The sequence below is a fragment of the Opisthocomus hoazin genome, chromosome 5 (assembly GCF_030867145.1).
Source record: "Opisthocomus hoazin isolate bOpiHoa1 chromosome 5, bOpiHoa1.hap1, whole genome shotgun sequence".
Lineage (NCBI taxonomy): Eukaryota > Metazoa > Chordata > Aves > Opisthocomiformes > Opisthocomidae > Opisthocomus > Opisthocomus hoazin.
Window position 1 is genome coordinate 14,983,387 of NC_134418.1, and position 17,617 is coordinate 15,001,003.

A 17,617-nucleotide genomic window follows, 5' to 3' on the forward strand; every position below is an offset into this window, starting at 1 on the left:
TCCAGCCTCCTTTCCAAGGAGATGAAAAGCGATGGAGCCAAACAATGATGATAAGTTGTGAGGGCAATACAGTTAACACTTGCCCCCTTAGCAAGAGAAAATTGATTTTATCAGCACAAGCGTGTTACTTGGGCCACAGGCACAGCACCGCAGGGCTGGTGCTGCTCCGAGCCAAGGCTGTAGTTGCAGGAGCATCCTGGGAGGGACAACATCGGAGCTACTGCTGGAAGAACTAGCAGAATGAAAATGGGCAGCCTAGTTTGGCAAGGGAGCAGGTGGTTTTATTGAAATATATGAACAGCAAAGTTTGTGAAAAGAGGAGGTTGTGTTACTCATGGCTGAAAAAAGTTTATTCGGCCTTTGACTGGAAAACTTTTGTCCAACTCGTTATTCACTGGTATTATAGAAGCAGCACTGGAAAGAATGTGTTTAGTCATACTGTCTTGAAACTTGATGTCTGCTAATGCAGAATGTCGGATTTGATCCAACATTTGAGAATGAGAGAGACCATATGAATTGTCAGAAGCCTTTCTGTGCGTACTGGATCCAACGGTCTATAATAAACACCACTCATTCAGCTTTTAAAGAATTACTTTTTCATGTAAGAAGTGTGGATTAAGTATTATTACAGTAGGGCTGTGGGCAAATAGGGGCTTGTGATGTAGCTGTTACCTGTGACCAACAATTTAGAGATATCTCAATATTAAATTAGCTGTTACATGAAGTGAAAAATTTGCCCAGAACAGTCTTCAGATCATAGCTTGAAATTTACAGCTTTTCTTTTTAAAGTGTTTACAATTCTGGCTGAACATCTGTGTAAATGCAAACATTTACAGTAGAGCTGCAAGTGTGACACACAGTGCAGCAGTCACTATTGTGCCATGCTAAATAACACCACTATTGTAGGATTGTGTGTGACAAGTATGGGTTTATGTACATGGATGTGATTAATAAAAATGACAAGTTTCATAAACATACCAGAACAGTAGTGGGTTTTACACTATTTATGGTTAAAGTTGTCACTGCAAAAACAATACTTCCATTGGTGAAATGATTGCCATATTCAACATACACAACGCTAACCACATCAGCAAATACAGAGGCATTGCAAGGCATCTGCAAGGGGAACTGGTGTAACACTGGTATGGACACTTCTACATCCACTCATACATGCCTCATAATTCCTGTCCCCTTCATTACCACTTCTTTTTATAGTAAACTTCTGGGGCTGCAGGTTAATCTTGAAAAAAGCATTCTGTTGTGTTGTCGGATGCAATAGTAATGGAAACCTGAACACATTTCATACACATCTGTAAATATTGAGGAGGAGTTAGGTTCCTGACGCACACACCGTATATTCAGCTCTTTATAACACTGCAGTTAGAAAATCCACCCACACAGTCTGATGAATCATTCAACTATTCTCTCTCTGTAGCCAAGACAAAATTTAGCAGGGGGCTTTCTCAATGACTCTGTGACTCACTAACCTTTATTTTCCCTTTTGCTGCCAATGCACTCATTTAAAAGTGAAAGGTCTAATACAGTTTTGTAGGTTAGCGCGTGAGTGCTGACTGGAAGCACTTATCATAATGATACTGCTGAGGTCTGCTACCACAAAGTGTAAGCTCCAACCAGCTTGCTGGTTTCATCTGTGCTCTGACTGAAAGTAATGGCTACATGTCTCAGCTCCTGAGCCAGTTTATAGCAGCATTGTACTCTTGAAGCTAGCCACGCCACAGAGAATTATGGCAGCTGAAGGCCTGTCCCACAGAGTGCTGTTCCAGGTGGCAGTGAGGCAGAAGACAGAATGTGCTGGGACTCTCCTGGATGAAGAACATGTTCACTGGTGTATGCATCATTTGGGATTTTATGGTAATTGGTAAGAAGATGAGAGATGAAAGGTTCCTCATGCCACATTTGGGTGTTTTGGGCAGTAAGCGGTGAAATGGGAGAGTCACTCTCAGCTCTCAGGTCTGCCAGCTTCAAAATAAACATCTCTTCCATAACACAGCAGAGTTCTGAACCAGATTCTTTACACCCTAAACAATAATCCTAGCTAACCAGCCAGTCAGACCTGTCGCCAGCTAAGAAACAGGTATTTTGACAGGTCTGGTTTTGCGACAACTTTTGATGTAGAGGGAAAGCAAAAATCAGATCCTAGAATTTGCCCCCAAATGGAGCCAACAACCAGCTCCAGACTCCCATGCCTTCCCTTTCTTGGTGCAAATCAACCAGTGTTGAAGTCAGTGGTGTTGCTCTATACTACAGCCAGCGCAAAAGAGAAAATGAAGCAAAATCAGGTGCTTACAAGTCATGATTAAGCAATGTAGAAGCGAACAAAGTGTCTTGCCCAATTTCACAGTTGGACTGTGGCAATGCAGACAATGTCACAACAAAATATAAACAACTGCAATGACTTCAGTCTAGTCCTTCATTCTCTCAAGACATCTGCCACCTTTCACAGGCTTTTCTGTGAAAAATTTTTAAGTCACAGGCTTGTAGAAAAATACGTGTTTTGATTACGAACTGGATTGTTTCATGAGTGTTTTGACAGCCTATTTACATAAAATGTCTAGTCATTAAAATTAGGGTGAGAAAAACTCTCATCAATTTATTTTTCACCAAGAACATTCCTTAAGGCATAGCAACAAAGGGCAGCCAAAATTCTGAGCTCTACTTTTAAAATATTCACTGAGAAAGGAAAACATATGCAAAATACGTTGAAATATACTAAAATAATAGCAGTGTGCTAAAGATACAAAATTTCAGAAATTGCTTGCAACATTTGTGGGAGTTTTAACTGCAAGCAAGACACTTCTTGCAATGTTTACTTGAATTTTGTCTTGCGCAGTTTCAGTAATACAGAACACCTGTCTGCCACTGCACCTCAGATCAGAGAGATTTTATACAGATGCTCCCTCTTCAGAAAGTCAGATCATACTTTTAATTGGTTCTTTATTAAAAAAACATGTGACAGCTCTGGTAAGTGGATGGGATTAAAACTCTTAATTAACATATTTGGATATTAAACAAATTAATTGATTTATTTATACTGGTCTAAGATCTATGGCACACCCTAATTTAGCCTGGTCTCCAAAATTCACATCCAACGTCGGTAACACACAAATCTGATTATTTTCCTATTCAGACCACTGTAAATCAGGGAGAAATATCCTGAACATAGCCTAAAAAGAGCAAAACAGAGGCTCAAACCCATCATTTTCACAGAGTCATAGAATGCTTTGGGGTGGAACAGAGCTTTAAAGGTCTCTAGCCCAAACCCCCTGCAGTAAGCAGGGATATCTTTGACAAGACCAAGGTTCCTCAGAGCCCCGTCCAACCTGGCCTTGAAAGTTTCCAGGGATGGGGCCTCCACTGCCTCTCTAGGCAGCCTGTTCCAGTGCCTCACCACCCTCTTTGTAAAAAATTTCTTCCTTCTATCCAACCTAAATCTACCCTCCCTTAGTTTAAAACCGTTAGTCCTTGTCCTGTCACAACAGGCCTTGCTAAAAAGACTGTCCCCATCTTTCCTATAGGCTCCCTTTAAGTACTGAAAGACCACAACAAGGTCTCCCTGAAGTCTTCTCTTCTTCAGGCTGAACAGCCCCCATTCTCTCACCCTTTCCTCATAAGAGAGGTGTTCCAGCCCTTGGATCATTTTTGTGGCTCTCCTCTGGACCCACTCCAACAGGTCCAGGTCTGTCCTGTGCTTAGGACTCCAGAGCTCAACGCAGTACTCCAGGTGGGGTTTTGTATTTTATATATATTTCTTTAAAGTTTAAATGAAATTATAATAAATTTTTAATTTTTTTTTATTTTTAATATATATTTAAATGTTATAATTTCACAGTTGCTGTGTTAACATAAAAAAGGAAGCTACCCCACTGCTTCAGTTAAATGCCAAATTGTTTAAGGAAAACAAGCAGACTGATGCTTAACACGTTTTTTGACATGAATACTATGATTGCCAGCTGTAAGGCAGTGGAAATAATGGATTGTTGTAATCTAAGAAGTGCAAAAAAGGATGTACCATCTATCACAGTTCCAATTTATTTCTACTGTTCTCTTATGTCCCCATCTCTCCTCCTCCTTCTAACCTTCATGCAGATTCTGCAACTAAACAAATTATTTTTTATTCTCAGCCTTTGTTTTTGTGACCTAAGTTTGTGATAAGTTAAAAGCAGCCAGGAGGTTTTAATGGGCTGTGTTTGGTGTTTAAAGATCATGGTAAAAAACATACATCATGGTATCAGATAAAAACAAGAAAAGGGCAGTATGAGAAGGATATGGGGCTACTGAATGGCCGAGAAGAGAAAGAAAAACACTTAAAAACCCCTTTTCAGGGCCAAATTCCACCCTTGGATAACCACAAAATTTTTTCAGAGGTTTTGAATAACCAGAACCATGTAATCAGATATGTGATCAAATTTCTCTACTCTGTCAAAAGAAAGCAGCCTGTCCCTCAAAAGAAACTCACTCACCTGTGAATGATGTGGTATCTCTGCAAATAATCCAGGGAAAGCGCCAGCTCACAAATGTACAGCTTGACAGTTCCTTCATTAAAGTGGACGTTCTGCTGCAAATGGTAACGCAGATCACCTCCAAGTAAGAGATCAACCACCATAAACATGTCTTCTTCATCTTGAAAGGAATACCTGGAAGAAAGAGATCTCAGGGTCGGTGACGTAGCCACAGCTGTGCCCTGGGGTAGCTCTCTGTAAGGATCTCCTGATGGCAAGTCCATGATTCACTCAAAAGGCATACACTGATTTCTCACCGTTGTGGTCCAGTCCTGCAACCAGCCTTTGACTGTGGTGGGACTCTGTATACTCAAGGCAAGCAGAGCTTGAACTGCTGCCATACTGCTATCTTGTTTTAACCATAGATTAACACCCGAACATTGCCCAAACAGTATTTAAAATACCTTTCAGGTTTGTATATTTTTAGGAAACCATATACTCCTTCAGTTGACAAAATGGCTTGCTAAATAGCAGGAATAAATGGAAGGCCTTGCAACACACTTGGTTTTCACACACGTACAACTGTAGCTTGGCGCCTATAGAAAGTATCCTGGCACAACTGAGAGCTGCTGTCCCAGGGGTATCTTCCAAATTCAGTAAATATACACAATATTCTATTAGCCGAGTATTTTCTGCTGCTTGTAGTGTAGCTCCAAATTCAATAAGTAATAAAACTGTAATTTTACTGCCTAACAATACATATTTTTTCAGTTTGCAACTTATAAAATGACAGAGTCTTCATGGTTACTGACTGAATTCTTCTGGACCCTTTCCCAGAACTGCCTGTGGAATACTCTGAGGACCAAATTCTGGTCTGATTTAAATCCTGTAAATCCAAAGGTGTAGCCAGCCAGTGTACAGTGTATATATAGTGCTTGGGCAAGCAGGAATTTCCACGTGTTTCCACTTACCTTGGCTGTGTTACCATTGCTTTGTTTACTCCTGATCTTAGTAAACTGACAGTAAGTCTCCGGTTTTCATTTCTGAGTGCAACTAAGATCCAATATTTTAGATTTCCCAAATGGGGAATGGTGAAAACCTTATTTCTAATATGAAGTCACTCTTCTCTTAGAAATTGTTTTAGAATTAATTTTGATGGGAATTTGTATTAGCTTATACCTGTTGTGGATATGAACTTCTGAGAGGTGATCCACAATGATGGTGCCTCTTCCATCACTTTTTCTTACATGAGGTGTATCATATATGTTGGCTACAGATGTGATATAGTTCTGAACTATAAAATATATGCTAAGGAGATGAAAATGAGTGGGCTTCCAGAAAGTCTGTGCCCACTCTCCCCCCAAGGGCAGAAAAGTCTGTATTAGATTATTTTAATTGACAGTTAAGTAGAGTTTCACTTTCATTCCCAGGCTTGCACTTTCTGAAATGAGGCCCTGCTTAGGGGTTGTCACAGATGGTTCATTTTGAATTTAAATGCTTTCTATTCTTTCTGAACACTGTTCTGAGAAGCAAGTGTCTCTAGGTACTCTGCTCTTCTGTTGTATTTCTGTATGCCTGCCAAATGCCAGGAGGGGAAAGCCATTTTATTTGCGTTCAGCTTACTTCTCAATAGGTCAAACCTCTGAAGCAAAATAGTAAAGTAGGCAGCACATGGTGTCTGCTCACCTCCAGAGACTCAGAATTTTGTAACACACATTAAAAAAAGAGAAGGCTTCAATTATATTCAAATTACTCTGAATGTTGCGCATTATTGGGCCTGGAACAATTGCAAAAGGAAAGCTTGAATAGGTACTTATGTCTAAGATTTTTTTTTCTTTTTTGACACTGCTGTGTTTTTAAATGAAGTAGTTGTAACATTGAGCAAATGTAATAAGCAATGTTATTTTTTCCTTCAGTTACTGCTGGAGAAAACTGTGGATTTTGTCTGGTTCCTGCTTACATTATAAAAAAAAAAAAGAGAGAAAAGTTACAGATAAAAAACCCTACTTAAATGCATAAATGAAATGTTGTGTCTAATCGGGGACCAAATATCTATCCTGATGTCTAGAATCTATGATTCCATGTCAGTAAAAATGGTTATGATTCAACTCTAGTCTTGAGAAGAAAAATGTCCTGAGTCATTTCTCCAGTGATCCAGCCACCATGAGGCAGAGGGTGAAGGCAAGGTAAAGAGTGACTGCTGTAAACTTGCTTTTAAATTCAACGACTATTTCCAGTTCTGGGAAAGTAATGAGTGTGTTTCAAAGTGTACCCATGAATGTTTAGTCTAGGTAAAAGAGCCATCAGAACAAATCAGAAATAAATGTGAAATCTTGTGCACATCCAGGCGAATAATAACACTTGATGGAACTGCGTTTTCACTCCAAGCATGTGTTTCTGCTGAGGCACTCTGGTTTCCTATGCTTATGAGTGGGGAGTGGTGGTCCTTTGTTGTCTCCCAAGCAAGCTTTTGGTGCATCTGTATGGCTAATGTTTGCACTCCTCATCCTTCTTGAATCTGTTACAACCTGTGAATGGGGCACAGGCCAATTTTATTTAGACATTGAAGCTAGAATGATGCACACTGAGACAGAGCTCTTGGGGAGCTTTGTATACCCTCTTCAACGTTCTCCTCTTTCACTTGGCACCAGATTTTTCTTTCGTTTGTATTGATACATATCTGTGGTAACTCTGCTGATCCCGTCAGAAGTGTTGTGTATACCGGTGTGGTTAAGGTATGAGCTGTACAGATCCAGTTTGAAAGAACAGATACTGTGGATGGATATGTTCAGTATATCAGCAGACTTTTTCACCCACTCTAAAATATATCAACCTGACACACATCATTATGCTACTCATACACACATGGCTATGTTACTCACAGCCATGGATAATGAAGTTTTCCCTGTACAGTCGAGCCAGCAGGGTCAAACCTGTGTGGACAGCATTTCTCTGACTATCTGGATCAGACCGCCAAACAAGACTATGCCAAGAGATTTTCTGAAGGGAAAATTAATTTGTCCCAGTGAAATTACATGCCTGTGACCTAGAGGACATCTTGGACATAGCAAATAGCAGAAGGTCTCTGCAGGCGATGGCCACTCCACTAAGTGGCTCCTGCAGCTACAAATATTTAAGTTACTGAAAGCAGAGCAGGAGTTGCTCCTGGTCCTACTGTGCAGCTGGGTACCAAATGGTGTTGCTCCTGCTCTGCATTAAGGACACACAGGACTTGGTGTACCAGCTCCTGACCAGTTTCATTTGTCATGGTCACAAGCACTCTTGTCCTCTGTCCTTCCCCCTTATACAAATCCAGCTTTCTTTCTCTACACAAGAAATGAAGTATTCCCTTTTATCTTCTTGCTTTTTCAATATTTCAAGAAATAAGTGGGTTTGATTTATTGGTCTAAGAATTGAAATTGACAGCAAGTGAAATATTGGCCACAGGAAAAATGAATCTTTGAAAATATTGCAGCAGATTGAGGAGGGGCTGGTGGCAAATCATCCCAGTGCAGATTAGTTTTTTGAGTAAGCACTGTAATTTCACTTTTTTAAGCTTCTTATCTACTCAAAGGCAAATGACATACAAAAGGGTTGATTGGTTCTTGAAGTAAAATCAGAGGTTGTTTGGGATTTTTATATTAACCAGGTAACTGAGAAATACCTACTGAGTGAATTATAGCATTGTGATTGATATTGAATAGTAATAATACATGATTAAGTTACTGTAGAGACAAAATTTTAATCCTCCTTGAAATGAAAGAGTAAATGCCTTGGAGTAAATTTCTTTTTTTTGTTTCTTTATGTTTGTTTGTTTTTTAAGTGGTGTCATGGACCAGTTGTAGGAAAACTGTTCTAATTACAGAGCTAGTCTCTGCTTTCTTTTACTTGAAGAAAAGTTTTCATGCATTAGAATCAGCTTTCTCCAAATTAAGATAAAACAATAATGCCCCTAGCAACAGAAAATTGGATTTTTGATTCTCTTCAGACTGGAAGATAAACTACCATTGAACAAAATCCTCCATGGAAACAAATTGAAACAAAGCACTTTCTGAATAAGTTACATCTATTTCCATATTTATATCTGTATATTTGTTTTAATAATATCTGCTTTTTGTATTTATATCATATTTGTATTTATTATTTGTATCTCTGTCTCTTCACAAAAGCAGTTACAGATGAATTATTAAGATCATTTTCCCCTTTTGCATTCTTTCATCTTAGTTAGCTAGGGTAATTTTTCATCTAAATCCTGCCAGATGAGGCACCAACTATTCAGAGTTCGTGTTCCATACGTATTACCTGGGGAAAAGGACACCATGATGGATATTTTATATGTAACTTTAATTTGGGAGAAAAAACACATTACAAAAATTTCATTAAGCCCAAAACAAACTTCATAAACCCGAAGTAATCAGTTAAAGCCAGATATGCACAGTTCAGACAGTTCAGACATTCAGATAACATCTCTGCTCTGTACCAAATACGATAAATGATTAAGCCTTGGTAGGTCCTAATCAGAAATTTAAAGAAGGATGCTTTTCCCGTTTTCTCCTGGTAGCATTAAACGGAGGAGGTAATTTTTTTAGTGGAGTGAAGCCCCTAGTGACTGTAGATTTTCCCAGTGTAGGTCAAGACATCCCAGAACAGTGCAAAGCAGAGAACTGTAACAGTGCCTTGGTTCCTAACTTTGCAGTCAAAACAAGGAATGTCAAAGGCTTGAGTAGAACTGGCCTTGTGTCTTGGTGCCTTGCAGGTTCCCTCTGTGAGCCCTTCTCAATTCCTGTTGCAGAGCTGGTCAGTGTTGGCCTGGATTAGCAAAGCCTTAGGAACTTTTCAAAAAATACAGACCCCAACAGGGAAAACTTCCATAAGCCAATTCAGCTTGCCCAAAAGAGAGCAGGCAAGTAATGGTTTGACCCTCATTAACTGGTCAGACTAGTCTCCTTCAGCAAAATCCTGTGTCTGCATCTGGACTGCCTACTGCAATCTCATGGAGATGTCTGAGCTAGGTCCAAAGAATCCGCTTCACCCAGACACAAGGTTAGTTACGGCATCATGGCGTTGCCCCTGTTGTGAAAGCAGAATTTATCACCTCTGTCTGGTCTAGTTAGGCTAGTCTGGCTTCCTGAACCTGAGCTAGCACCCCTGTGCAGTGTTGTGTGGATGTACTGGCTTCTCTGGGAAGAGTCAGCTCCACTTGGTGCCTCACTGGTGCTGCAGTCTTGAGTGTTCAGATGGGGTTTGAATTACCCAAGTTACAATTAACCCCGTTCGTCAATCAGAACTTCCTCTCTGTAGGAAAGATTGTTCAAATGTAGACTCTAAACTTGACAAAGGAGTTCAAATGCTGGATCCCTTACCCTAAACAGGCTCTCAGGGCTTGAAGCTCTGATGTTTCCAGGGATTTCCAGATCTCCTGGAATCTTTATCTCACAACAAAATTTCCAGAAGCAGTAGACTGCTAGTAACATAGCAACATCCTAGGAAACTATGCCAGTAAACTGTGAATCCTCAAGGTTAGGGACCGCCTTTCGAAAGGTACAGCAAAGCTGAAAATTGGGACTTTGCTTAAGGACTAGCTTTTGAATGAAGACCTGCTTTCTGCTGGAAAACCAATGTGAAGCAGCATGTCACCACAGCTGATTCTGCTTGGCTTTCACATAAATAAAACAAATTTTTACCAGCAAAATAGTTCTTGACTTACTCTGTTTTTACATTATGTGTGGTTCTACATGACTCCCAGTTTGAAAGAGTCATCTTGCTACATTGCTGAACAGAGGAAATCGATGCTGCAGCTGTATTTGCATAATAAAGATGATCAGTGAATGTCATGAGCATACTGAGACAAGACTGGCTTCTGCAGAGATCTTAAGGCTTGCACAAAATAAGAATGCATCAAAAATGCCTCTGGACAGAGAGTAATGGGAAATGCTATTAGAGTCTCTCTAGAAAATATGAGGTGAAATGGCCAGGGCAGCACACTCACACAACCAGGCAAAGCATAGCACAGGCAGCTGCAGGGGAGGCAGGGTGAAAGGGCATGTGTCTGCCCAGCTGTGCTGCCCTCTCACCCTTCCAACACAAGCACTGCTCCTGGAGTTTCCCAATTCTTCTTCTTGTTCGCAAAGATTTTAGGGGCAGATAGTACTCTTCTGTACTCTCTGCATGACACATAGCAGGACAAAGTCACCATGTACCTAAGTGCCAATAATGTAATAATACTTACTGGGGTTAATTTTCCAGATAACTAGGATCCCATATCTGACTGCCTTGTAATTTGTACAAGCAGAGTTTATATACAAAGGTGTTTATATTTTTCTCAGATTCAAACTAGCAATGCTATCTTTCTTTTATTAATTAAAATATACTGCAAAAGTACAGCACACAGCCTTATTACACTTATTTACCTGAAAGAAGCAAATAGCTGAACAACAGACAAAAGATCAATTGGTAGTCTGTATGTTAACTTATGACAAGCGGTATGTATCAGGTATCAGAGAAACATAAACAAATTTTGCTTGAATATATAGTAAAAAATCAATTGCAAAATTAGTAAAAATTCACTGCTTTAACCTGTAAATCTAAGGAACTTTGTGCATGGAATTGGTAAGAAAGTACATTAAAGGATAACAAAATTATTAACACTTACATGCTATAGATTATGCCATCTAGAAATGTTTGATTGCTAAAGAGAAATTAAAGCTGTACAACTTTAAAATATAACATAGTGTACAGTACATAAAATTCAAAGATATTACCAGTGAATTTATGAGGTTATAGGCAACTTGCATCACCATCAAGTACAGGTAATGCATTATCCTGAAATTAAGAAGATTCTGCCATATTGTCCCTATGTAAGCAGAGGGCATAACTACTGATCCTAGTGTCACTATTTCTTGATATACTTGTCTTGCTTTGATTTTTTAATAATCCAGTTTGTTCAACTATGTTATAGAATACTCCTCATCCATTGTTATGCAGCAATAGGTTCATCCAGGACTTGCTGTATTGAACAAGAACATGTCACTTAAATGCTTGAATAATTTCGCATTTTACACTGAACAGCTAGGTAGAGAAGAAAAATACAGGTCCAAAAGTCCCTGTTATACGTATGGTGGAATATAATATAGGTATAGTATAGGATGTTATAGGTATAGGTTATAGTATGAATAGCCAAAAATAGCAACTTAGTTCATTCACACATCAAATTGTTACAAACCTGCCTGTGCTGAAAAAGTACGCTGAAAACTATTACACCCACTGTGACTGGGAATAGCAAATACTTATCTCTGAATATGTATTTCATAAAATGAGATGTTCAAGCTAACCAAAGTAATGTCAAGTTTGTGTGTTCTGCCAGTCAAAGGCAAGCCTCAAGGGACAAATCCCCAGGATTCATGAACTTCGTAAATACCAGTATGCAAGTATTATGAAGGAACGTTGGAAATGTTCCTTCATAACGTCTGTTTTGCTTACGTTTATATAGATTTCTCTTGTCCTTTTGGAAAATGGATAAGCCTTGGTTATTGGGATTTGCAGTTTGTGCTTGCAAAATGTTTAGCAAAAGTCTATTGTTGCAAAGAAATGGAAATACATTTATTTCCAAACTCAGAAAGACAAGAGTAATTTCTCCAACTGCTGTTAAGAACAAAGGAAGATTACTTCCTTTATTTCTTTATAAACATAGAAAAATTTTTTTCAAGATTATCTAAAAAACTTGTGAGAACAAGAAAACTCTTCTATAAAGAATTAAAAGGTTTATGCTTATTTGAAATACCTTCTCAGATTCTATTTAGCTCTGATGTGACCAAATGGGATAGCTAAGAAAAATGACTAAAAAAACCCCATGAAGTTAAAAGATGCCAAGAATTTGTATCTCAACAAATGTAGTAAGAGACATGTTACTGACTTATTAGCATATTATACATTCACATAACCAACACCAACTAATATGAGCTCCCAATCAACTAAGAGTTATCAATTAGAGACAGTTAAGTACTCATCCACACATGGAGAAAAAGTCTTTTTCTCTCTCCAGGAGGCTGAGGAAAGAAGGGCAGAAATCCCCTCCGATCTGAGAAACAACTGCTCATCATCCCCATGTGCACTGCCACAGCACTTGGCTCAGCTCATCACGAGCTACACAACCATGCAAACAGGCAGGCAGCAAAGAATGGTAACGAACTACACGTATTAAAGCAAAATGCAAAACAAATAACTGTTATTTGCTGTTTCACTATGCTCTTTGCTTTCCCCTAATGAAATAAACCTCATTAGTGTATCTTTACATGCGTAAACTGCAGGTTATTGATTAAGGTTGTTTTGTACTGTTTAGGTTCTTTGTGAGTCCTGATCATTTGAGATCACTTGCCTTAGAGCAGCTTCACTTCTACTCCTTCATCTGGCTCTAATCAACCAGTGCTTTGCTCCTTCTAAAGGAAACTTCATTATTTCTGCCTCTGATTTTGTACACGCTAGCGAAGGATGAGGTAATTTGAGATGTGGACTATGGTAAGAACTGTGGATATTTTGCCTGTCCTTAATCATGGTGTCTTCTCTGGTGTGACAGAGAAGGCATGTGCTTAAATGTAGGTGGTCATTTACTAAATTACAAAGAGTCCTTACTGTTTAGGCTGTTTCCTGCACCCAGTCTAGACTGGAGGTGAAGAGGTTAGAACCAGGGTTTGCATATGGCTCACAGTCATGTGAGATAGACATCTTTTACATTGTGATTAAGTAGTGTTCACTGAACATTAAGACAGATGCATAAATTAATTTCAGATGGAAAGGGTCTCTGGAGTTCAGCAAGTCCAACCTCCTGCTCAAAGCAGGGCTAATTTCAAACTTAGGTTAGGTTGCCTTGTGCAGGGCAGTTTTGAAAATCTCGAAGGATGGAATTTCCACAGCTTCTCCAAGTAGCGTGTTCCAGCCACTCATTGAGTTTTGAAGAGACTTTTTGCTTTTATCCAGTTGGGATTTCTCCTGTTGCACCTTGTACCTCTTGTCACTCTTTCTTTTAGTGTGCATCTCTTAAAAAGAGTTTTTCTCTGTCTGTATATATTGTCATCTTTATGTCACTACCACCACACCCTTGGGTAGCGGAAGACTGTAGTGAGTTCCCTTCCTCAGCTCAGCAGCCTCATGTCCCAGCTCTGCTCTCTAAGCCAGGAGAAATGATACTTCTCCAAATCTTGGAGACAAGGGTGGGACGAATTTATCCCAAGAAAGACCATTGCATGAGGTAACTTTTGAAACAATGAGTGACATTAGTTGAAAGCTTCACAAACATTTGTTTGAGGCCTAGAAAATTTCAGACAAATAGGATGAATTTTTTGTGCACTATGAATGATTGTAAGTAGAAAAACTACCATGCAGCCACACTGCTAGAAATTACTATGACTCTGACAACATTTTTATTCCCATATATTAAATGATCCATTTTTCCAAGTGGTCCATCTCTAAAAGTGCTTCCTGATAATTTGTTTTTCAGGAGAAAATCAATTACTTTTCTGGCTTATTTGCTTGTATACTTGTAGACTTAATGTCACAGTCTCATGCTAAAGTCTGTGTTTTCTCAAATATTATTAGACCAATAATAAAGTAAGACTTGCAAATGAATGCAAAATTGGCTCATGTCTCAGTCTATTTGTTTAGGATTTATAGCAGGCTTGGATGCAGTATCATCAAAGCTCATTTAAATTGTTCTGCTATCATGAAAATCATGGCAGCTTTCACCAAGTTCACTCAGTTTTACTCTCCGAGTCCAAAGTCAGTTTCATTCATCATCATTTTTTTTTCCAAGTGTTTTATCTTTCATATGTATTTTACTGAGGGGATTAAAGAAAAGTCTCCACTATCTCCTGCTCTCTGTACAGCCTTCTTTACAGTAGGTACATCACATTTACACGAGACCTCTACTCTGGTTGAGTGAATAAGAGCATACATAGAAGGCACTTGAGATTTGCTGATATTCTCATCTGAATGCAGTCTCTAAAAACCGTTCATCTGTGTTGGAGATGTGCTGTGTCTTGGTGAATGTTTGCCAAGTTCTTCATTGTCATTTTGTGTTATTATCACTGCCAATTTATATCACTTCATATGCATGTGGCACTACAGCAGTAGCAATTATTTGTGTAGTGCCAGCCAGTCTCTCTTGTCCCCTGCTTGTCTCAAACATATCAAATTAAAGCAAGAAACAGACAGCATATGTGAAGAATTCAGGGAAGCTACTCACATAAATAAGTGCCCCACTACCAATACAGGAAAGAGCTCACCAAGAAAAACAGGTTATCAAGAAAGATGTGGGGAAGAAAAAATCTCATTGGGAATAATAAACTGAAAATATGGACCAAATCTGAGATGCAAGTCCAGAGCTCAGTCTTCAACTTGCAAAGTCTGGTATATTTGTAGATTATGGTCCATCCTGATGAGTAGAAAATCAAGCAAAGGCAGTAGGAAGCCAGCATGGATAAGCAAGGAGATCCTAACTGAACTTATACAGAAAAAAGAAGCGTACAAGTGGTGGAAGTGGGGGCAGGTGACCCAGGAGGAATACAGAGTTGCTGTCTGATCTTGCAAGGATAGGGTTAGGAAAGCCAAGGCTGACCTGGAGTTAAGTCTGGCAAGAGATGTGAAGGGCAAGGAAAACCCAGAGCAAGAAAGACCCTGGGTGGAAGAGGACCAGGTTAGAGAGCACATAAACGAACTGGGCATATATAAATCCATGGAGCCTGATGGGTTGCACCCATGAATGCTATGATTTCAATTCAAGGCTGCTGCCAAATAGCTTTGGAAGAGCATGGCAGCCGGGAGAGGTGGCTGAAGACTGGAGAAAAGCAAATGTTGCTCCTACCCTCAAGAAAGGCAATAAGAAGGATCTGGGGAACTGCAGACTGGTCAGCTTCCCGTCAACCTCTAGGAAAGTGATAAAGCAACTAATGCTGGAAATCATTTCCAAACACTAGAAGGACAAGAATGCAATTGGGAGTAATCAGCACAGATTTACGAAAGGAAATCTCCTGAAGTTTAACAAGGTGAAATGTGCACCTGAGGAGCAACAACGCCATGAACCAGTACGTGCTGGGGCTGACTGGCTAAAAAGCAGCTTTGCAGAAAAGGATCTTGAGTTCCTGATTAACACCAAGCTGGCCAAAAAGCCAGCAATGTGCCCTTACAGCAAAGTAGGCCAGCATCATCCTGAGCTGCATTAGGAGGAGCGTTGCCAGCAGGTCAAGTTAGGTGATCCTTCTTCTCTTCTCAGAACTGGTGAGGCCACATTTGAGCACCGCATCCAGTTCTGGGCTTCCTAGTACAAGAAAGAGTCCAGTGCAGGGCCATAAAGATGATTAAAGGACTGCAGCATTTATCATACAAGAAGTCTCTGGGAGAGCAGGGACTGTTCAGCCTAGAGAAGAGAAGGCTCAGGAGGAATCTCATCAATGTGTATAAATACCTGGCCAGCAGGAATGAAGAAGAGGGAGACAGACTCTTCTCAGTGGTGCCCAGTGACAAGACAAGAGGCAATGTGCACAAATTAAAACACAGGAATTCTATCTGAACACAAGGAAATACTCTTTCACTGTGAAGGCTGTCAAACATTGGAACAGGTTGCCCAGAGAGTCTGTGGAGTCTTAATTTGAGGACATACTATTTCCAAACCCTCTCTATTTTTAACTTCAAACACTACTCTGTTTTAGAGACAATTTTATATGAGTCTTTTTTTCAGGTTTATGAAGCTAAGAAACATCAAAGTTGCAGCACCCATAATTAAGCTTCAATCGTAACAAAATTTAACCTTCAGCACATGAAAAACTTCACCGAATTAAAAAAGACCACACACATTTTGGAGTTAAGAATAGGCTTAAGTCTTTGCTGTATACAGCCTTCAACACTGCAGTGACTGTTTATGTGTATCCGTGTGCGCGAGGCACTCTGCGTGGGTTGACAGGTTTAAAATAGTACTTTCTCTTTTATTTAGGCATGAACGAGATTTTCCTCTGATATAAACGAACCCCTTCATTTTTTCTTATATGTGACCTACAGAAATCAGGTCAAGGTTACCTTGCACATGCACACCTTCTGTATCTAGTTGTCTCACTGGAAATGGACAGATTTCCAACTACACCCTTCTCTCTGCCTGCCTTTGCTGCAGACTAAAACCTCTCTCTGCTGCTGCAATGAATGGTTCATCTTCTTTGGTTTTTGTTAGAAATACCCAAACACTTTTCAGCCAATTTCCCACCGAATCTTCTCTACTCCAGTACTATCCCTGGTGAATAAAACCAGCCACTCCAAAGGTTTCATCCAAGCAGCTTTTCCTATTTTCTGTAAATAAACTAGTAAATTTAAAACCATGGTGCAGAAGAATAATGCTTTCAATCACATGTAGATGCCTCCTAACCTCTTCAGTGAAACCAGACATTCCTCTTAGTATGATGTACTCCATTTTTCCATTGTGAACATTTCTAAAATGTTAAAATAAATTAAACAAGTTGGACAGAAACACTGCTCACTCTGTTGAATATTTACCAGCTCATTTCAGGCTTACCTTCTTAATTGGCACACAAGTTGTTTCACAAGCTTTCCAGGCCCAAAAGATTAAGCAAAGATCTGAATAGTAATGTGAAGGATGTAGTGCAGAGTAAATCAAGCTTATTGTCTCTCTGTAATTTTAACAGAGGACAGAAAGCGGTTTTCAGTTTCAACTCAAGACTAATTTTTTCCTCAAAAAAATTTCCTTACATTCAGTTCTTCTGGAAGGAACATAAGATAGTAATGCGGTTTAAGTGATTTCCCAAGCAGCACAAGCGCACATGAAACAACCTTTCCTTTCTACTGTTGTTTCTCACCCATACACCAAATCTAAGAGAAACTTTGCAAAACATAGAAAGAGAGAGGTTTTGGTTTGCTTTCTAGATCATTATTCATAAATTTAACAGGGCAAGAACTCAACTTACTAGAATTGAGTTTCTTAGACCTAGTTTTGCACAGACTACCTTCAGGCACGTTATTAATGTGTTTCCAGCCAGAAGAGTAGTTTCTCTAGGATCACTGTGTAGTAAGTTGACAGTCCTGATCACAGGTGTCCTGACTACTCTCCAGAGATCCCTCTCTTCCCCCAAGGGGACTAAGCTGATGCCTGAAGTCAGCTGGGA

The 17,617-nt window shown here is 39.5% G+C and overlaps 1 protein-coding gene across 2 annotated transcripts in view; it reads right to left on the reverse strand.

Annotated features, from left to right (window-relative positions):
- The window catches only part of STK32B (serine/threonine kinase 32B), a 186,113-nt gene that overhangs the window by 83,770 nt on the left and 84,726 nt on the right, over positions 1 to 17,617 (reverse strand). For both annotated transcript variants that reach the window (XM_075422154.1, XM_075422155.1), the window contains exon 4: positions 4,482 to 4,655. In XM_075422154.1, coding sequence (XP_075278269.1) covers positions 4,482 to 4,655 — 174 coding nt within the window. The remainder of the gene's footprint in view (positions 1 to 4,481; positions 4,656 to 17,617) is intronic.